Here is a 23,336-nt window from a genome sequence, read left to right as displayed (position 1 = left end):
TACTATATGTGAAGTAGCTGAGAAGCTTCATGCTGATTTGCTTGTGCTTGGTAGTAATAACAAGGGTGCTCTACATAGGTCAGTTTTCACATTTTTATAGCCTATTTTCGTGAGATGGAGAGATTGTTTCCATATAATCCTTAATCGGAGATTTCAGGTTTTAAGTTCTAGATATAGAGAAAATCTTGTTTCCCTTAGTTATACTGTGTTTGAACTCCGAACCTTAATACCAAACATAGAAAAGATTCTAGTAGAGAGCACTTTCTTTATAATGTGCTTTTTATGATGCAAATCTGGATAAGCTGGCCCACCGAACCACCGACATTCACTCCACAGCTACTGGGGTGCCGCTTGTTGATTTTTCTCACATGCGCCGTTGGGCCCTGGGTCCATCCACTGAATCGTGGGTAACACCCATCGAAACGGCTTGTTCGCACCGTTTCGGCCACCGAAATAGCCCAGACGGCTCCGCCGGACCACCCACTTGCGTGGGGGCCGCCTATCAATTTTCGTCCATATATGCCGTCGGCCCCACGGTCCACCAACCGAACCGTGGGCTAACACCCACCAAAAGCACACAACGAAAAATTTAGTATATCGAGTTGTCTTTTTTATTTTGTGGATAATAATAATGTTTTTTCTTTTGGATATGGAAACAGGGCATTTATGGGAAGTGTTCTTGAATACATATCTAATATTCAATATGCACATCTTCGAGAAGTCACAATTGTTCATATCAATTTATCAACTTTTATTCTAGTAAACTCCAAGTTTACCATGACATGCACTTTTATCTTTAGTAAATTTCAGATTTACTACTTTAGAAGTAAATTTCGAAATAACTCTTTTCAATTATTTTGCCTCATTCGGAGGTGAGTTGTGATACCATCACAATTAAATGCACGTTTGCATTAATAAGCTTTTCATTCCCCAGGAATGAAATATAATCATGCCTTTAGCGTATCAAATTATGATAGCTACTACAAAAGCAAATTGAGGCATACATATGATTTATTGCTACCAGATTCAATTCAGGGAATAGAGCATATCAATGAGATATGTTTCATGACTTTTCATCAAATACCCATTATTTTGCCTTAGCCATTATAATATCATCAATACATGCATTGAGATCCAATCTCAACGTCTTATCCATATAAAGGCGTCTTAGGTATAAATTGATGGGACTTGAACCCAACATATTATCATCCCTTTTGATAATATTGTTGTTGAGGAATAAATTTAAAACATAAATGGTTTCAAACCAATTATTTTTCTTCAAATTCAACAATAATTATATTATTAGTAGCAGAAGATAAATAACATAAGAAATTATTAACTTGAAATTCTTAAGATTTATAATCTCACCTTGTTTGACAGAGTCTCGTGCTGATAACGTGTTATAAAATAAGAAAAAATAAAGAAGAATAGTAAAAAGAATAGAGAGAGTGATTCTTATTTTTTCTCTTGAGCATGAGAGATCATAAGATTGTAAATATAATGAACAGATCATGAGATTGTAAATATAATGAACAAAATTCTTTTATTTATCGGAAAAATTTACTCTTAATTTGAGTAAAAGGCAGATACTTCAAATCTTAATAGATATCAAATAGATCTTCATAAACATTCAATATAATGTAAATACATTTATAACATATGTTTGTTTTTTTACCTCTATTTCCACTACCAAATTTGTTTTTTTTTTTAAAAAAATATAGGTGGTTTCAATTACTTTCAAATAGATATACCACCCGAAAAATAAGGAAAAAATGGGACACACATTCTTGAAACCTGTTAAGAGTCCTATTTTATTATTTTTATCACAAAACTGCCGCAACAAAACATGTCAGTCCTATCTCTTTTTCTTTTTCGTTAATTCTCTCTCTCTATATATAGGTTAGATTTGACTTTTATTTTTGTTAACATCAAACCAAATTAAGAATGATCGATTTTTTTCCTCTAACGTCAAATCAAATTATAAGTCGATTTTTTTTTCTCGGTTTGATTTAGTTCGTTGGTTCGATTTGAGTTGACGGTTTGGTTTGTACACCCCTATATATATATATATATATATATATATATATATATAATTGACTCCATATTTTACTCTCAGAGCAAAATTTCACAAATCCTCGAGACATGGGTGGTGCAATGCCACGGTAATTAAGTTGGTGAAAACATTCAGGGTATCAATGATATGATTTATGCACATGATCTTCTTTATTTTCTCTTCCTTTTTTTCTTGATCAGACTACATTTTCCATTATATTTAATTTCGCACAACACTCATTTCAAAACTGCACCCACAATCCCATTCTCATATAGTCCCACAACTTCGATAAGAAATTAAAGCAGGAGATTTGATTTGTTTTTTAATTTGAGAGATGATATAAGATTTCATTATTTCTATTAGTTTAAAGGGCACCAACCATTAACTCCCCAATATATGTACATAGTCACTATTGGTTGTTCTAAATTTCTTGATGATTGAATGGATTTAGATTTAACTTAGACTGAGTTTTATATTTTTTAAAAATTGTGTTTTCGTAAGGTTAAGTTTTTGGAGTCACAATATCTAGCGTTTGCAGTTTTATGTAAGTACATGCAAGTGGAGTAAATCAGATTAGTGCAACAAACTTTAATTGTAAGATAGTGCACTCTATTTATTCTTTTTAAATAAAATATTTTATTGATGGAATGAGGGACTGAATATATTTTTATATCTAAATCTACTACTATATACTTTTCAATTGATATTTTAATAATATAATTTTATAATTTGCTGATTAGTTCTATTTTTAACGCATGTGAACTGTAATTTAGACAAATACTTAATTTCTTTAGTGTGCATGTCGAGATCAATACTCTTAACACTTTGAAATTTACAGTGATATGTTTCTTTTAAACACAAGGTCACCTATTGAAGAAGCATCTTTTTTTGTTTTTATTTCAGAGACAAGATTTTTTCTCATAAAAATATCTTCTTTTTTTTTAATCATTTCATGGAAGACTAAATGATGAGTGATAGCATTATTGTTTGATGTAATAGCAAAAGATGATGAACATAAAAAAAATTAAACAAAAATTCTTTCAGAAGTTTAATAACATAACCTTAGTAATAGAGAATAAGATGATTGTGGAAGAGGATGTGAAAGTTTAAAAGTAACAACAAGAAGATGATAATGAACATAGAGAAATTAAACAAAAATTCTTTCAGAAGTTTAATAACATAACCTTAGTAATAGAGATGTGGAAGAGTGAGATGTGAAAGTTTAAAAGTAACAAGAAGAATTGAACGAGTAAGCGAATAAGATTATTATGGAAGAGTGAGATGTGAAAGTTTACAAGTAACAACAAAAATTGAATTAGTAAACATATAATACCCCCAATACAGGAAAAATAACAAGTATTTAAAGAAATTCTTCTGCTTAATACTAGCAAAACTAATCTATTCATTCTGATGTTTTTACTCTCAAGTTTATAGGAGGGCTTTTCTCCTTTTAAGGCACTTTAACTTTTGAAGATAGGACGAAATGAACATAATAAAATTTGAGAGATTATCAAATATACATTCTCATAGTTATATTATTTTTGTTTTCATTTGTGTTATATACTAGAGTTGTTTGTATAAGAATTATATAATTATGATATTTGAGTTTCATCGAAATATAATTCTGTGATTTTATTATATGATTTCATATGTTCAAACAATCAATATTATCTAAAATTACTTTTTAAAATATAGACCGCGCATCGTGCGGTTATGAATACTATATATATATATATATATATATATATATATATATATATATATATATTAATACTGAAAAATATTAATTCGAAACAATATAACCTAAAAAACGATAATTACAGAAATTGCTCAAGAAAAACACTAAAGATTCACTTTGAAAACGCAGGTGCAAAAAACTTTCTTTTGAAGAAAAAAAACGTAAAATAAGATTAGAAGAAATTGAAGTAGATTTTAGGGGGAAATTTACCTTAATTCAAACATTTGAATTAGATGGAGAAATTGGATCGAAACTGTTGCTGAAATTAAGGCGTACAGAGAGGAGGAAATGGATTAATTTTTTAACTTGTATCTCGACTTTACCTAAAAGTAGTAAATATTGGGATATATCTAATATTTTAGAAGTAGAGGGATTTTTAGTACTGTTCATTTAGGTAATTTTTTTTTAAAAAAATAGGTGGTTATTACTTTTGTCAAATTATCAATTATTTTTCAAAAGATTTACTTCTAATAACTTAATAATTGATAAATAACTTAATTATATAAAATAGATTTGGCAAAAACCTTTTAGTTTGAAGCTTTTTAATAAATAAAACGTAAATATTTATTCACAGAAAAAATTAATAAAACTTTCAATAGAACTTATCATGATTAAGTGATTAAATAAAAATATATATTAGTCAACCACTTAATGTAAGTAATAGTTGTGTGTCTATTATATGTCTTCATTGGTTTAAGTGTAAACACCTATATTATATATTCTTTGATTAAAAAATAGAGACGAACAACTTAACAAAGCAAAGAACTTGCAATTATAATTAATAATGAACCCAAACATGACCTCCTAGATTTTTAATTGTTTTTGCAGGAAAAAAGGACAATAATTAGGCATGATGTTTAGTTTGCACAGTATCATACAATTATTGAATTCTACAAATAATAATATATATATATATATATATATATTTCCCTCACTGGATGAGGATTCATGGAATCAACTTTTTTAAAAAGCAGAGGGTGCAATTGGCGTTACAAAGTCAATGAAAGTATATGCTTTCAATGATAAGCTAGGTAGACTTATTTAAATGTAAATTTGAATAATGACAAAAAAAAAAAAAAAGTGATATAGAGAAGATAAAGAATTAAATGAAAAAGACGACACCAAATTTCAACTCACAATCATAAGGGTTGGTGTGGTGGTTCAGCATCCCACCCCTTAAGCAAAAGGTTGGGAGTTCGATCCCTACCTCTGATGAATGGAACAAATTCTGTGGCCAGTTAGTTCCCTACCGCTTAGTGCGCTCGTTGAGAAACTAAGAATTAGTCTCACGCTGGCGTGGAGATACCTTGAAAAAAAATAAAATATCACACTCACCAAACATACTCATTGGTGCAGCCAATTTCACAAGTCAACTTTTGCTATGGTGGGATGAAAGGAGCAATAGGCATCTATGATTAAACTAAAACTTTATCATGCATGCTTCATAAAATTCAAATAAAGTTTTGTTGTTGGTATAATTTTGATTTGTTGGAAGTAATATCACAAAATGCGTGATATTTCAGACAATTTTACAATTTTTTTTTTCAAATTTCAACTTTTTTAATGATCATATTATAAACTTATGGATGGAGATTATGATTGGAGATGGAGGATGCTTACCCTATCCGAGTTTGATATCAATTTTATATAAATATTAATTACCAGAGATCTTCATATTTTTATACAAAAACAGCTTAAAAAAAAGTGATCAAAAAGATTATTTTCTTTTGTTTAAAATTGTAAATGGAAAAACCAGACCATTTCCTCTTAATATTTTAAGGATCAAAATGGAAAGTGTTCATAAATAGCCAAATTATTTATTTGCACTAATAGTTTGATATTTGAGAGAAATCATATTTTTTATTTACTAAATTATTCGTTAACACGCTCATCGTCCATATAGATCTACAAAAATGTAAGAATAAAAAATGGAAAAAAAATTAATTAATTTTCATTATTGTTTCTTGCTTGTCTTTTAACTGCTTGGAATCCTCATATGGGGGGCCTAATTTTTCCAAAATATTATATTGAATTGTGTGATTAATTCATTTAAACAACAGTTCAAATCGACATAATTTATGTACTTAATTATTCTTCAACATGACTATCATTGGCCGAAAGAATAGTGAGCTTTCCTTGAAAGGTTCATCGTCAGATTGCAATTTCAACATGTCTATATGGGAGCCTAATTTGTTTTTTTTCGTCCATAGTCGTTTCTTTTTTAAAAATAAAATTTGTCATAAATAATATAATAATTTTTATTCAATTAAGTATGTAATTGCTTATTTATATAATTAATTTTTCATTTTAAACATATTAGCTATCCACAATTCGCTAACTCAAGTTTGTCAACCCCTAAATCTGTCATATCGTTTTTTTTTTATTCTCTTTTTTCTTTTTAATTCAACCCCTAAATTTGTCATATCATTATTAAAATTTCGTTGTCACCACTACTTGCCACCCTAGCTAAAGTCTATTTAACAATAGGTATTTTATCACGAAAAAATACATAAATTAGCATACTTAAGTATTAAATTACAAAAAAAAAATAACAATAATTTTATCAAATTACATTTTGTAACATATGTATTTGTATTTTTGTAGCAACAGTTTGCAAAAATACATATCGATCATAAGGACGGTAAAAATCATATGTATTTGTATTTTTGTAGCAACAGTTTGTAAAAATATAAAATACAACTTGTTATATTATATAATTATGAAACAGATGCTATGAAACTTATATAATTAAGGAGATAAAGTATGCTATTTCTGAATTTTGGGTCTATAAATACCTGTACGTTGGTCCTCCTCCAATTATAAAACCAAAAAAAAAAAAACATAGCCATTCTTCATTTCTTGTATAGTTGTTAATTAGCTTTTCATTTGATCAGAATTAATTAAAGGGCAAATGGCGAAGATTGCTGTTGGAAGTAGCCGTGAGGCTATTCAACCCGATTGCATCCAAGCCCTCATTGTTGAGTTCATTTGTACTTTTCTCTTCGTTTTTGCTGGTGTTGGATCTGCCATGGCTGCCAGTAAGTTGCATCAATTTTTTTTTTATATATGCTTCTTTTTCATTACTGGATAATTCCGTGTACTTTTAAGATTTGGATCTAGAATCAGCAGATTCCAAAAGAATTAAAGATGAGAATCTTGCATGTGATCCGATCCTTCTCCGAATCTCTTGCTTAGTGCGTGCACTAAGGGGTCGTTTGGTAGAGTGAATTAAAAGAACAATGAATGTATTAGTCTTGTGTATTATTAGTACCTTGTTAGGTACAAAATTAGATGTTGTATATTTGAAAGTGTGAAGCAAATGGTTTTGTTGAACTCAAACAAACAGATAAGCTAAATGGAGATCCACTGGTGAGCTTATTTTTTGTGGCGATGGCTCATGCACTGGTGGTGGCTGTTACAATATCTGCTGGTTTCAGAATTTCTGGTGGGCACCTCAACCCTGCTGTTACACTTGGCCTTTGTTTGGGTGGTCATATCACTGTCTTTAGGTCAATCCTCTACTGGATTGACCAGTTATTGGCTTCTGTTGCTGCTTGTGCTTTGCTCAACTACATAACTGGTGGACTGGTTAGTTAGTTATATTCTCATCGATTCAATTTATTCATTTGATACGGAGTTTCAAAAAAGTAAATGAGTTTTTGACTCTTTTGAATATGCCGCGTGAAAAGTTGGATATTAAGGAGTTGCAAAAAGTAAAAACATTCTCCTTCAAACAAATTAAAAATAAAAGTAAAACCATATTTGTATTTTTGCAGATTACACCTGTTCACACACTAGCAAATGGAGTGAGCTATGGACAAGGGTTAATTATGGAGATGATTTTAACCTTTTCTTTGTTGTTCACTGTCTATACTACCCTTGTGGACCCCAAAAAGGGTATTGTTGAAGGGATGGGCCCACTTATTACTGGGCTTGTTGTTGGGGCCAACATCATGGCTGGAGGGCCCTTTTCAGGAGCTTCAATGAACCCTGCAAGGTCATTTGGGCCAGCTTTTGTTAGTGGAATTTGGACTGACCACTGGGTTTACTGGATTGGGCCCTTGATTGGTGGTGGGTTTGCTGGCTTTATCTGTGAAACCTTTTTCATTGTTGGGTCTCATGTTCCACTTTCAACTCAAGAGGCTTTCTAGCTGTTGTATCAAAGGGTCTCTCTCTGCCTATTGTGTAGTCTTGGAGTAGCTTTCCAAGTCTACGAGACTTGTATTATTTGTGATTGTATTATTTATGTTTCTGCTTGTCTTGAGCCGGGGGTCTATCGGAAACAGTCTTTCTACTTCTCCGGAGGTAGTGGTATGAACTGCGTACATCTTAACCCCCAGACCCCATTATGTGGGAATACGCTGGATTTGTTGCGGTTGTTGTATTATCTATGTTTCCTTATTAGTATAACTTTATATAATTGTATTTAATAACACTTTCTTTGAAATTGTGCACCAACTTTTGTACAAGCAAAATGACTTTATCTAAAAGTTTAACTGATTTGTGAAGAATTTTTTTTTCATAACTAGATAAAATTAGGGGTGTGCAAAAATCAAACTGACCGATAAAAATGTTATTGATTTATTGTTATTGGGTTAATGGTTTTGTAAAAAAAATTATTGGTATATATATATATATATATATATATACTAGTCAAGTGTATGTGCGTTGCACATGTACTTCATGTCAAATCATTAATCGATATGAAGATCAAATATAGGCAGCTTTATGCTTCAAGACATGCGTGACGTATCAGTATCTTGATCGTCTTCTATGACATGTATTATCAAATAATAAATAATAATAATAATAAAAAAAAATAGATAGTAATAGATCAGAAACTATAATAAAATAATTTGATTAAACCTAACATTTACATAAAAATTCTTCAAAGACCGATCAAACATTCATCTACCATCTGTAAACTACAACAGTATAATATAATAATCGAGGTATTTGGACAATACGATTAAACTCTAACCTTTACAAACAAAATTCCTCAAAGCTCGATCATGGCGAACGTTACTATTAAATCTAATCTTAACACAAAAAATTCCTCAAAGTCCGATCAAACATTTATTACCAATAATATAGACTTGAATAGAACATAAAGTACAACAAAACAATATAATAATCGAGGTACTAGAATAATATGATTAATTATAATCTTTTTACGATTATAAATACACCCCTCGAGCTCATCGAAAAAATAGTTATAAGAATATCTCAGCCATCTAAATTTATGTTGTAGATGTTATTATAAGAACGTGGGTGTTCCTATCCCTAATAGAATAGAAGTTGTTGAAAATTGATTTTTAAAATAATAGAATTTTCCTCTTATTATATCTTTTAAAATTTTATAATAAGTTAAAAAGTGGAGGGTTCCTAGCATTGGAGGGTTCCTAGAATTGATAGAACTTAAAAGTGTCCTTTAATGATATATCGTTTGGGTTTTTAAATTAATTAAATATCTAAATATAGAAAAATAATTAAATATTTATACTTATGTATTTGAAAACTATAGTTCAATTAGGAGTTGTTACCTTTTATAAATAGGTAAAAAAAAATATTAGGATTATAATTAAAAAATAATTAATCGAAAAAAATAGCAAAAACAAACGATTTTGTCTATTGCACGATCTTATAGTGAAGGGCAAAAAGTTCAAATCACTTTTCTAATGGTGTTCACACTTTTAATATATTATATATATAGATATAGATATAGATTATAGATATAGATATAAATACTACTTCAAGTAGAATCTTATTAATTGAATGTGAAATCATCTTAATAAATAATAAAAAGTTAAAACTGTTATATAGGAGAATGTTTTATTGTACGCAACAACTTACCCTAGATCTTTATGGTCTGGCCATCCTCGAACCCTCGTACATTGTGAAAACTTTAGTACATCGATTTGCTATTGTAAAATATTTAAGCTCCACCTGATATAATTCTTCAATATATTACTATTGAAATTTAGACACATTAACCCAAGTTGAAAACAATAAGGTAATTAATATTTGGTTAATTAATAAATTTGTCATATTTTTTTCAATATATAAAAAACTTTTATTCATTTTGTAGTAATCTTACCAAGACCAATTCACAAACAACCGTGAAAAAACATCAAATTTTACATTGACCCTAATTCAAAAAGCTACCAAATTTAAACTAGTAAGAGCTAGTGAACTTAGTAACAAAACAACATGCTTAACCAGTTCACCATGCAAGTAGCTAGTGTGAATTTTTGTAGATGTAAATATAATTGTTGGCTTCTTGTTGATCCTAGTCAATTTAGAAGATTTCTGAGTAAGCTTCTCAAAATATCATTAATGAAACTATTTATTCTATCCGTTGACTTGCTGAAAATATTGATATTTGGATGAACCCGCTTTAGCACCTTCGAGGTGTAGATTTATAGGTTTGAACGTTTTTCTTTGCCTTCTTCTTCTCGTAAAGATTCATGCTTTAGGTAATTAATCACACCTAACTATACGAAAACACCGGTGTAGTGCTAGTTCGATTTTGAGGAGACTTAATGTCTCACAACTGTTTGTTCCCAGTGTAGAGTTAAAAGAAATCAACGACAACATCGTCACTACTTCGCCAGTACAAGTCGACAACGTTTCATCATTAGAGAGTGCTATTGATCAGTCGAGGGAGGAAGCTAAAGAAATTCAAATAGCTAAAGCTACGGTTGAGGAGCTGAAAGACGAAGGAATTGGCAATAACGTCCAGGTTCTTATGGTACGTTGCTACTCGTTCAACCTTTTACAAGTTTTAAGTGTCTACTTGTACACCGACAACATAAATGTCAATGAAAGCCAAGTTAAATGGCGCGTTTGTGCCTTTTAATTTAATATGTTTGATGTCTATGCAAATTGAGTTCAATGTTGTGTGTTATGGCAGGGTACTTGAAGATGCTTCATCGATATATTGAGGAATAATTTACTTGTATCTGATATACGAATATAGCAAGCAAAATAGTGTATCTCATGTATACATGTGTTATACTTTCGTCATGTTGTAATGCACGTGAAGGGAAGCCTTGGAGTAACTGGTAAAGTTGCTGTCATGTGACCAGGAGGTCATGGGTTCAAGCCTTGGAAACAGCCTTTGGCAGAAATGCAAGGTAAGGCTGCGTATGATACACCCTTATGGTGGGACCCTTCCCCGAACACCGCACATAGCGGTAGCTTTAATGCACCGGGCTGCCCTGTTTGTATTACATAGCTTCTTCTTTTTCCTTTGTAATAATTTCTTATAAAAATGACTCGAACTTGAAAAAAAATCGTTGGGAAGAACTATTGTCGCTTATCGATGTGACTTGTGGTCAAGTCATTAAACAGGTTCACTATCTTGAAATATGTTTCATAGGTTAAAGACGTTAACTTGAAATATTTTCTTTTTTAATAGGTAAAGCTTTATCAATATTGTGTACCATATTGCAAAATTTTGGAGTTATTATCATAAAAAGAACTTTTGACAAATGCTAATTAGTACAACAACAACAAACCCACTATATTCTCACGTAGTGGGATTTGGGGAGTGTAGAGTGTACGCAGTCCATACCACTATCTCTAACAAGGTAGAGAGGCTATTTTCGATAGACCTCCGACTCAAGATAAAAGACAGTATACAAAAACATCAAAAGCATAAAATATAATAAAATAACATCGATACGACATCCACAAAAAAGTAGATTGCCAAACAAAGGACACCACAATTCCCCTACCTATTGACTATAACTCAACCACACCCTTAGCTCTCTATCCTAATATTTTTCCTTCGTATCTTCCTATCCAGGGTTATGTCCTCAATCAGCTGTAACTGCTCCATGTCACGTCTAATCACTTTTCTCCAGTATTTCTTCGATCTATCCCTACCCCGCTTGAAACCTTCCAAAGTCAACCTCTCACACCTACGAACTGGGGCATCCGTGTCCCTTCTCATTACATGACCAAACCATCTCAACCTCACTTTCCGCATTTTATCCTCTACTGAAGCCACTCCCATCTTCTCCCGAATAATTTCATCCCTAACCTTGTCCGCCCTTGTGAATCCACACATCCAACGCAACATTCTCATTTCCGCCACCTTCAACTTTTGAATATGAGAATTCTTCATCGGCCAACACTCTGCTCCATACAACATAGGAGGACGGACTGCTACTCTATAGAATTTGCCTTTAACCTTGGAGGCACCTTCTTATCGTATAAAATTCCCGAAGCGAGCATCCATTTCATCCAACCTACCCCAATACGGTGAGAGACATCCTCATCTACCTCTCCATTCCCCTGAATCGTAAAAAATACTAATTAGTAAAAAAAATAAATTAATCAAAGCTTATGTTATATGCGAGACCAAAAAAGAATCAGAATCTGTTGTAACTTCAACCTCTCCGTAAATTTTTGTGAGGAGCTTTTTTTTTTTTTCGTGATTTTCGGGTGTCGCTTTGCGAACCTGACTAGCTATATTCATCGGGTCTCGTTGTTTCAAGGTGGATCCACCACGGTTAGTTTCAACGGGGCCCTGGAGACGTAACCGATTTGTAATGCTTCCAGTGGTCCTGCTAAAGCTCGAACTGGCGATCAGAAGGACTTTATCTCAAGCCTTTACCAGCCGAGCTACCCCTCAGGGTTGTGAGGAACTATTTTCATGATTTAAACTCATGGATATTTTAGTCTTTGCATGCGTCAGCTAAGGTATTGTAGTCTTTTAACTTAGTTTTTCTTTGTGGCATTTCCATAGCAATACACGTGCCTACCTTGTTTTCTATACACAACAGCTTACATTGTTTCTTTTCATCTTCTGGGCTCCTCTTCTCCATTTTCAACAGCTTACATTGTTTCTTTCTCATCTTCTGGCCTCTGCTTCTCTGTTTCCAGGTATGTATGTATATTTTCCGGTTCTCTCTGTGTTGATTAGTCTGCTTTTGTTTCAGATGTTTAGAGTTGGAATTCTTTTTATGTGCCTACTTATGATTCCTGTGAGTTCAATTTCAGCTTATTCGGTGGGTCTAATTTAGGGGAAAACAAATTGTGGGGTATCTCTTTTATTTTCCGTTTCGTTTTATGGTTTGATGCTTTCGAAAAAAAGAAGCATCAGCATCATACTTTTGCAAATTCATTATTTATGTCACTTTTGCTGTCTAACTGTTTGTTAAAATGCTCCAACGAAGCTGCATGTTTGGATTTCAATTTTTTTTGGTATGAGTGAAGAAATAGCAGCGGCCACAATATTTCCATGAGCCAACATGGGAGGAGTATATTATTACTATTGTGATTTTGACTTTGTAATTTAGGATGACCAAAAAGATTGTTCTCCTCATTATTAAGTAATTTAGGCATCAAATTAGAATAGCCTATTTTGTGGAATGGGAAATTGATGCTTATTTGAAATATTCTTTTCTAAGGTCAGGGATAAGCTGGTTCTCTCTTCATTCCATTTTATGTGGTAGAGTTTGATTCTAGATGGAGTGTAAGAAAGAAAGAAAGAGTTTTGAGTTTTGAAACTTGTGGTTTTAAACTTCATGACTATTTCTGGGAGCTGTAGAACCATGAAAATGGAAAACTAAAGTTTAAATTATTTTTAAATAAAGAAAGGTCTCATTCTTTTTGGAACAAGCTAATAAGGAAGTAGTGCCACTTAAAATGAAACAAAGTACATTTGTTCTGGGATCGGCACACTACTATTTCAACCATGTATATTCACTTGTATCTATGATGGTTAGATATTGTAGGGTTGCATTGGTTTAATTTTATTCCTCATGTAGGTACATTATATTGTTGAACTAGAAAATATTCTTGCTGAGGTAGGTGTGTGTTTCCATTTCTGTAGGCTTAGAGAGGTGACAAGAAATATCCGAGATCGAAATAATTAGGTGTCATTTGAAAATTAATACTTTAAATAATGATAGACGAGAAACTTTGCACTGCGCATCCTGATAAGGTGATGCAGCTGGAGAGTTGAAAACTTGGATATATGGATCTAATTTGAATAAACATGGTTTGAAATTTGTGATGTTAACCTAACTAGATCCCCCTCTGCAGTTAGGATATCATAGAGCTAGAAATATTTGGCATTTGGAGCCTATATTGCCTTAATAACACTTACATTTCGGTGCTTCCCTCCTTTATGCTGTTATGTTATTTTTTTTAATGTTAATCATGCGGGATGAAGATTGCTAGGAAATGCATACACAGGCAAAGCTAAGAAAATAATTTCTGAGAATTGGAGAGACAGAATACTCAGCTTTGTTTCGACATGAAAGATAGTACACATAGGAGAATATAGAAGAAATATCTAATCATTTAACCGACTTACTTTAGGTGCTTAGCTGTACAGGCCGTGACATCTAACCAACTAATTTGAACAACTACACTAATAGTTTACTACAGAGAATTAATTGACTTAACTAATGTTGACACCCCCCTCAAGTTGGAGGTGTTCAAAGCCCAGCCAACTTGCCAAGAGCGGCAGAGTCTTGACCTAGTTAAGGCTAAAAGTTAAGACATTTGCCAGTCACAAATATAATCAAGTAAAGCTCTTTCTGGAAAGCGCCAAAATATAGTACAGTAATTTACTCCAACTGCAAAGGTTGTTGGTCTTATCATCTGCGCCGCTACAAATGGTTAATATTAATTTGCTAGCTTGCCGTTATGTTATCTCCTCAGGTTTTTTCGCTTGCAGTTACCTTGAAATGCTTCTGTGACATAAGGTAATTATCTGATATAAAATTCTTGTTATTTTGCAGTATGCCTGCGCGTGAAAAGATCACTTCTACAGCTTCTTCTTTGCAGAAAAAAAGTCAGCAATACTCAACAGATAAAGCCTGCGCTATCAAAAAAAGACGGCACAACCTATTCAGACAACTCTCACCCGATAAAAAAGAGGCTCTTCTGCTGCAACAGTGATCAAGACACCAACAATCCAACGATCAAAACTTTCTGATTCATTCTCCTGTTCCACTACCTAATGCTCGACCTCGATTAATTGAAGAACATGGTATTACCATTAATGAGATACCGCCTCCTGCTGAAACAGGTTTGTTAACTTAACGTATAAATGCGTGTTGCTTTGTTACTGGCTACGCGTAGTCTTGATGTACTGATATTAAATACGTCGTTCTTCTTATTCTAATAGCTGCACCTTCTGAATCGTGTCAGGCAAAGGAAAGGAAATAGTTTCTTGCTTCTCGACTTTCGAAGTAGGTATGTACCGCGTACATACTACTGACATTTACTCTTTCCTAAAAAAGGATATACCGTGCAAATTACAACTTTCTCTATATCAGGTTCAACATCAGCTACACCTACTAAACACAATAACCTCGAGGCAACAATTGCTATCACTGACATGTCACCTCAAACTGAAACAGGTTTGTTGAACTAACCTATAAGTGCAGGCTACCTTACTGTTACGCCTAATCCTGCTCCGATGATATTAAATACACTCTACTTCTTGTTCTACTAGGCAGCACCTCTCGAGTTGTGCCAAACAAAGCGCACAATATAGTTGGTTGCTTGTTGACTTTTGAAATAGGTATGTAATATGCATATACTATTGATTGTTATTCTTTACAAAAGGATTTACTTGTTAATTAGAACTCTACCTATATCAGGCTCAACGTCAGCTACAATCACTAAACAACATAACTCGGAAGCAACAATTACTGGCTCTACAGGTTCGTCTGCTTATTTTCTATGTTACACATAATTCTAAAATTACCCAAACTCTTTTTCCTATATTAATTGAAATTTGATTTATATTAGGTGCACTATTGCCTTGCCGTCAGTGCCGTGCTCCAAGAGTAAAACGTAACAAAAACAAAGGTTAGCTTCGCTGTAAATTTAAAACTACATTAATTGATTAGCTCTTCTGTAAGCTTATATCCCCTCTGTTGCAACGAATTTGCACAGGTAATATGTTAATCTGATGTTTTAAGAGGATATGATACCCTTTTTTCAGAAGAGAGATCTACATGTGAATGTTGGCTGTCTAACCAAATTTTTGATAGCTTACAGATCAGGCAAACACAGGTTGTTTGAAAAGATTTTGAAGCTAAGCTATGCAATGGCTTTGCTGTTGCGTGCCGAAGAAAATTGCTGCTTACATTAGGTTGACTTTGGTTATCTTACCTTATCTTTTAAATGGTTTGTGGAATGTGAACCCTCTCAGTTTCTGATTTGATTATTGTGCGAATTTGTTCTGCCAAATTAATTGACCTTCATATTTTCCTCCGATCCTTTTGAGAATAGTGTGGTGGTCGCTCTTAAATATCTATAAGCTATTTCTCACTAATGAGTTCTTACATTATACTATCATGAACTGTATGATTTGTGATTGCAGTTGGTTTCACATTTACCATGATTATAGCACTTACAAAATCACTTTACCTTGCAATTTTAGAACCTTCTCAATATTTGCCATGAAATCCATGTATGTTTTTCACTTGAATTATTGGGCCGTGTTGGCGCGGGTCCTTGCATCTAATATTTATATGTACACCACTTGCAAAATTATTTTTTATCCTTCATTAAAAGTATCTACTTTAGAAAAGAATTATCTTTTTATTATTTTTCTTTAATTATTATATCTAGAGCCGGAGCCAGCTCTCTTTAGGGGGTTTGTCCAAACTCTCTTCGATGAAAAAATATACTATTTATACATGATTAAAATTATTTTTTATGTGGTTATAGTAGGTGTTGAATTTCCTTCGATTTAGTTTTTTTTTAATATTGAATTCCCTTACATGAAATTTTAGCTCCACCTCTTATTATATTATTATATTATAATATAAATTAAGAACTTCTATAACATGTAGCGATAGAAAAATATCCTTTGAAATTTTTTTAAAAACACACAAAAACCAATAATTATCATTAAGTTCCAAAACAAACAAGTTATTTTAATTTCTCAAGGAAAAAAAAAAGGAAACAACGTTATTAGATTTTTGAGGAAAAAAATTTTAATTTCTTAAAGTTGTGTTGTAATATTAATTTGATACCATAATTAAATTTTTTTCGCAACATAAAAATAAAACTTTTCATATTTAGATAATTCTTTTTTGTAAGAAAAGGTATTGGAGAATTTTTTTTTTTCATTAATTTGATATCATAATTATTTTTTTTCATTTCGCAACATAAAAATTAAAATCTTTTATATTTTAATTTGATATCATTTTTTTTTATTTCGCAACAAAAAAATAAAAAATTTTCGTATTTAAATAGTTTTTTTTTTTTTTTTTTTTGTAGAAGGTATTGTAGAATTTTTTTTCTACAATAATATAATAATATCCACAAAGTAAAATTTTCTGGCGGAGATATTTTTATATATTTTTTTTTATGAGCTTTAAAGGTGTCATCTACAATTACAAAAGATTAGATTTAATTGTGTTGTTCTAATATTTTGATTAGCGTATTATTTTGTTTTAATTTTTGTTATGTTCAAGTGTATGTTGTAGATGAATGTTTGGTCAGATTTTAAAAATTTTGAGTTAAGGTTATGTTTGATGATATTATTGTAATATTCTCGAATACAGTAATTTCTGTTCTATTATAATTTCTTATTTTTTCAAGTAATAGAGATTAACATGTGATCGAGCTTTGAGGATTTTTCTTAAGGTTAGGATTTAATCGCATTGTTATGATATCTCTATTACCATCTGTTGCTTTTGTTATCATCTGTGATGACTGTTGTGATAGTTCATATCATAGAAGATGATGAAGATATTTTAACATTTCACATATGACTTGACGTAAATTATACGTGCAAAGCAATATATTTGATTAGCTTATATATAAATTAATATTTATATATACACCACTTGCAAAATTATTTGCCTATTATCTTTTCCTTTAAATTATTTTTCGAGTCTTAGGTGAACCCCTAAAGTTCTTAAAAATACCAAAACATTCCCAATCAAACTTAAATCTAATTTTGACATTTTTATATGAACTAAATAATCAAAAAGTGAAATCTAGCAAATTATTTTTAACTTATTATATTTACATAAACTTTCACTGTTTCAAAGTTAAAAGTTAAATTTCAATTGATTATATTTTTTCGTTGGATATACGTGGAGCTTGTAACTTCAATTGAATTGAATGGATATATTGGGAGCTTGTAACTTCAATTGAATTGAAAAAGATTTGTTGAGAGTTAATTATTTATTTTTTATAAAATAATATATTTTTATTATATTTATTAAAAGTTAATTATCTATTTCGATAGATTTAAAATTAAAAATTTTATAATTATATAAAATATTAAAATTTTAATTAATTTTTAAATTTCAATCTGTTGAGATTTATGTTGTTCCTAAAAAAGAAAAAAAAAAATATTTTGGATTATTGTTTGTCCTTACGTGGACAACAAAGAGAGCTCTAATCACCACGTAACAAAATACTTCAATAATTCAAATGCAATTAGGCAACCTCAATTATTTTATATTTTTTTGATTGTCTTTTTCCATAGATTTATGGATAAGTATTGTATATTTTAGAAAGTGTAGATCCTTCTGAGTTCTTCCTTTTTCTAATTTCATTCATGCATAATGCAAAATATTTGTCTTTTTTACCCTTTTCGAAATATTGTCTTTTCTCATATACCTTACTTTTTAAAAGAAAAAACTTGAATTTTTTTCTCACATGCTAATAGATAAGTATTTAAAAGTTAAAAAGTGTATCAAATTATTTTTTAAATCTTTTGTTATATATTTTCTCCGTCTTAAATTGAGATGATACAATTATTAAGAAAATAATATTTGATAATGTAACTTTATCATTTTGATCCTATTAATTGTGTCATGTTGTTAGTTTTAATATTGATGGAGTTTTTATATGGCTGATATTAAACACTTTTTGCATGGATAATTAGGATTATCAAAGTTTTTGCAACATTTTTCAAGATTTGATAATTTAATGCTAGTAACAAGGAGTAATTAATTATTAATGGAAAAAAAGAGTAAAATAAAAAATCAAATTAGAAAATTTGGGACGGGTAATTTGAGACGGAGAAGTAGTTATAGATAAGTATTGTATATTCTAGAAGACTACATAGATAGCATATCTTTTAATTAAATATGTACTATATTTCAGCAAGCCAACAGAAGAAAAATATTAAATAAAAAATGGAAGGAGGAGGTAGAAATATTGGAGAAGAAAAGAAAAAGAAAGTGATGGTGGCTATTGATGAAAATGAATGTAGTTTTTATGCATTAAAATGGGCATTAGAAAATCTTTATGAATCTTTACAGAATTCTGAAGTTGTGTTATTCACAGCACAGCCAATTTCTGATTATGGATATATCTATGCTTCTTCTTTTGGTGTTGCATGTAAGTTCATAATTAATAATTTATTATTGCTTTGTCCGCGTTTGGAGTTTTTGTTCGTGGTGTTTTGGTGGTGTGTGATTTAAAATAGATAGTTTATAGCACTATCTTATTTTCTGTGTTAGGTAGCAACGTGTTATTTCATTTTGTTGCGTGCTTTTTATATTTTGTGTTTGTTATATTGTTATTTGTTAACGTGAGTTTCTTGTTTGTGATATTTTGGTGATGTGTATGATTTTGAATAGATAGTTTATTATAGTATTATCTTATAGTTGTATTGTTTATTGTATTAGTTAGCAGTGTGTTATTTCATCTTATTGTATGTTTTTATATTTTGTGTTTTTTATACTATTATTTGTTAACGCGTGTTTCTTGTTCGTCGTGATATTTTGGTGATATCTACTATTTCGAATGAAAAGTTCATAATATTATCGTGTAGTTACCTTATTTCCTGTGTTAGCTAGCAGCGTGTTAGTTGTTATTGTTATTTTCATATTGAGGGTGGGACAACAATCTCGCCGCCATGGGATAACTTATTTTCCAAGCATATGAGCCGTTAAAACATTCAAAATTTTACATGAGGACATTCTTTGATTTACTAATACCATTATTTAATTTTCAATATACATTACAATTGATTTTGATTTATTATTATTTTGTTGTTGAAAATGTGTCTTTCATTTTTTGCCTTGGCAGCTCCACAACTAATGGCAAGTGTACAACAAAACCAAAAGAAAGTAGCCAATGCTCTCCTCAAGAAAGCTAAGGATTTCTGCACTGAACATGAGGTATACACATTCAATTAGCTCTTGTATATATTTTCACATGAATGAGTATACGTAAACGTCGGCAAAGAAAGAGGATTCTTGATTCAGTTAGTTTAGTTTGCCTCATAGTGATGATTAACGCGGACGATTACATGAATGGGGATGAGTATACATTAACGTGGACGAAGAAAAAGGATTCTTGGTTCAGTTAGTTTGCATTATAGTGATCATTAACGCAGACGATCACGTGAATGATATGAGTATACAGTAACGTAGACTATTGTGCGAACGGGGATGGGATTGATGATAAAATAGAATCATGAATCATGTCTTCCTCTCGAAGAAAGAGGATACTTGATTCAGTTAGTTTGCCTCATAGTGATCATTAACGCGGACGATCACGTGAACGGGGATTGGATTGATGATAAAATATAATCATGATTTCATGCCCCCTGTCAAGGAAAAACGATACACTAATTATACCATGATTTGGTATACATAGTGATTTAGTATACATTAATGTTTCCGATCACGTGAAGGGTGCTTGGATCGATCATAAAATATGATCACGAATCATGTCTCCCTGACGAAGAAAGGGGATACTTGATTCAGCTAGTTTCAAACTCGTAGTGATCATTTATCAAAGAACAATATACTAATTATACCGTGATTTGGTATTATAAACATAGTGATTTAGTATACATTAGCGTGGACGATCACGTGAAGGGGGCTTGGATCGATAATGAAATATAATCGCGATCAGTTAGTTTGCCTCATATAGTGATCATTTAGCAAAGAACGATATACTAATTATTATCGTGATTGAACAACGCGGGAGCAATTTACTTACGATAAATTGATTTTTGCAGATAGTTGCTGAGACTATGACACAAATGGGAGATCCCAAGGATACTATATGTGAAGTAGCTGAGAAGCTTCATGCTGATTTGCTTGTGCTTGGTAGTAATAACAAGGGTGCTCTACATAGGTCAGTTTTCACATTTTTATAGCCTATTTTCGTGAGATGGAGAGATTGTTACCGTAGATCCTCGGTACAATAGACAAAAAGAAGAAATTGATTAAAATAAACTTACATGCAACGCTAAGAGAGAAAATAGTTTTTTCTAATCTTTAATCGGAGCTTTCAGGTTTAAGTTTTGGACATAGAGAAAATCTTTGTTTTCGTAAACCAGGGGTTTAGGTTTCATTATAGGAAACATAGAAAAGATTCTAGTAGAGAGCACTTTCTTTATAATGTGCTTTTTATGATCCAAAAAGTTTTGGACATAGAGAAAATCTTTGTTTTCCTAAACCAGGGGTTTAGGTTTCGTTATACGAAACATAGAAAAGATTCTAGTAGAGAGCACTTTCTTTATAATGTGTTTTTTATGATGCAAATTTGAATGAGCCAGCCCGCCGGATCACCCACATCCTCTCCAGTGTCTCCCAGGGGATCGCCTGTCGATTTTGGAGCTGGGCTCCGGACCCATCCACCGAACCGTGGGCTAACACTCACTGAAAAGGCTCGTTCATCGTTTCATCGGATTGACCACTCAAATGGCCCAGGCGGCTCCACCGAATCACTCATTTCCACTCCACAGCTCCTGGGGTGCCGCCTATCGATTGCCTACATATGCCGCCGGCCCCAGGTCCACCCACCGAACAGTGGGCTAACACTCACCAAAAGCACCGCCTATCGATTTGTGCCCACATATGTCGCCGGCCCCAGGTCCACCAACCGAACAGTGGGCTAACACTCACCAAAAGCACACAACGAAAAATTTAGTATGCCGAGCTGTCTTTTTTATTTTGTGGATAATAATGTTTTTTCATTTGGATATGGAAACAGGGCATTTCTGGGAAGTGTTAGCAACTATTGTGTTCACAATGCCAAGTGCCCTGTTCTTGTTGTGAGGAAAATGCCATGAAGTCAGTTGATTTTACGCGAAGGATATTTACGGGAAAACATCCTTAAAAAATAAATAAATTTGTAATATTGCAAATATAATAAACAAAGTTGACGTATTAGACGAAATGCTTTTAGACATTGTGTATAATTAATTAAATTTATGGTATATGTGTGGACTTTCTTCTCATTTTTAGGCTTGCACCCTTTTTTATGAACAATTTGTTTGTATAACATGTATATATACAAAAGTAAATGTTTATGACACCATTGATTTGACTCTTTTTCAATTGATTTGAGCATTAACTTGAACAAATTATAATAATTTTTTTTTTTATTAAAGAGTGGGGATATCTTTTAATCTAACAACATAATCTGTGGTTAATTAAAGAGGTTTATTAGAATTCAAGACAATGTACATGAAAAGGTATAATCATTGAGCAAAAATTGGTATTTTCTCGTTTATTTTTATTTGTCCGTTTTTACTATTAACACAGGAATTAAGAAATACTCCCTCTGTTTCAGTTTATTCGTTTTAAATTTTTTAATTTGATGTTTCATTTTACTTATCTTTTTTTACTTATCAAGATAAGACAATTTGTTTTTTTCCATTATACTCTTAGTGTAATTGATTACTTCTCATTATTAGTATTCTTGAAAAATGTTGCAAAAAGGAGTATCATTAAGAGTACACCATTTATATATATAAATGGTGTTTTGGTATTAGTCATCCATCAATATTAAAACTAATAACAAGACATAATTAAGAGGGGTAAAATGATAAAATTATGTTACCGATCATTGTTTTCTTAATAGCTGTGCCATTCTAATTTTGGACGGGTAAAATGGGATGGAAGGAGTAGCTAATAATAGGGTAATTTTATCATATTATTCTTTGAACATAATAAATTTAACGGAAAAGGCTCAAAAATATACCTGAACTATTCGAAATAGCTCAAAAATATACTTCGTTAGATTTTTAGTTCAAAAATACCTCTCCGTTAAATATTTGGTTCAAAAATATTCCTCCCTCTAACGAAATTCGAAAAAGGATCAAAAATACCTCTAAATTATCTAAAATGGGCCAAAAATATCCCATTGTTAAATATTTGGTTAAAAAATACACCTCTCTTAACGAAATTAAATTATTTCAATTATTTCGTTAATTTATATAAAGTTCATCATTTAATTTATATTTCGTTAATTTCTTTAAGTGAAAATTTATATTTGGTTAAATTTATATTTTGTTAATTTCTTTAAAGATTAAAAAGATGTAAAGTGAAAATACTTTTTTAGAATAAATGTATGTTTATTTGTTAAATCAAATTCAACCAATTTATATTATAATTCAAATACTTTTTTTCATTATCTTATTTTTAAGATTAAAAAAATACTTTTATGTAAAAAAAATTAAAGTATTAGGGTTAAAAAGTTAAAGTTAGGGTTTAATTCAATCAAAATGATTTAATTTCGTTAAGGGGAGGGGTATTTTTGAGCCAAATATTTAACAGAGGGGTATTTAACGAAATAATT

General features: G+C 31.3%; 2 protein-coding genes across 7 annotated transcripts in view; both read left to right on the top strand.

Annotated features, from left to right (window-relative positions):
- Nucleotides 1-6,468: 6,468 nt before the first annotated feature.
- LOC107848465 (aquaporin TIP4-1) lies at nucleotides 6,469-8,249 on the top strand. Its single transcript, XM_016693237.2, has 3 exons — nucleotides 6,469-6,829; nucleotides 7,138-7,379; nucleotides 7,568-8,249. Exons 1-3 carry the CDS (start codon nucleotides 6,703-6,705, stop codon nucleotides 7,940-7,942), a joined length of 744 nt encoding a protein of 247 aa, XP_016548723.1. The 5' UTR covers nucleotides 6,469-6,702; the 3' UTR covers nucleotides 7,943-8,249.
- Nucleotides 8,250-12,528: 4,279 nt separating this feature from the next.
- Nucleotides 12,529-23,336, top strand: part of LOC107856581 (universal stress protein A-like protein) — a 15,624-nt gene continuing 4,816 nt past the window's right edge. Inside the window, exons 1-11 of one of the 6 annotated variants that reach the window (XR_007047059.1) lie at nucleotides 12,529-12,683; nucleotides 14,552-14,841; nucleotides 14,941-15,004; nucleotides 15,092-15,175; nucleotides 15,271-15,339; nucleotides 15,419-15,481; nucleotides 15,570-15,629; nucleotides 15,822-15,915; nucleotides 19,827-19,918; nucleotides 20,767-20,885; nucleotides 21,310-21,812. Coding sequence is in view for 4 of the 6 variants with exons in the window: in XM_047399332.1 (XP_047255288.1) it covers nucleotides 18,929-19,133; nucleotides 19,827-19,918; nucleotides 20,767-20,885; nucleotides 21,348-21,651 (720 nt within the window). In the remaining 2 variants the exon portion in view is untranslated. Of the gene's footprint in view, nucleotides 12,684-14,551; nucleotides 14,842-14,940; nucleotides 15,005-15,091; nucleotides 15,176-15,270; nucleotides 15,340-15,418; nucleotides 15,482-15,569; nucleotides 15,630-15,716; nucleotides 15,916-17,303; nucleotides 19,134-19,826; nucleotides 19,919-20,766; nucleotides 20,886-21,309; nucleotides 22,074-23,336 lie in introns of those variants that run through there. The other 5 variants (XR_007047060.1, XM_047399334.1, XM_047399332.1 and 2 more) reach the window with 5 other exon arrangements.

Source organism: Capsicum annuum, chromosome 11 (assembly GCF_002878395.1).
Source record: "Capsicum annuum cultivar UCD-10X-F1 chromosome 11, UCD10Xv1.1, whole genome shotgun sequence".
Lineage (NCBI taxonomy): Eukaryota > Viridiplantae > Streptophyta > Magnoliopsida > Solanales > Solanaceae > Capsicum > Capsicum annuum.
Note: the sequence above shows the minus strand (reverse complement) of the source record. Positions and strands in the feature narration are given on the sequence as shown.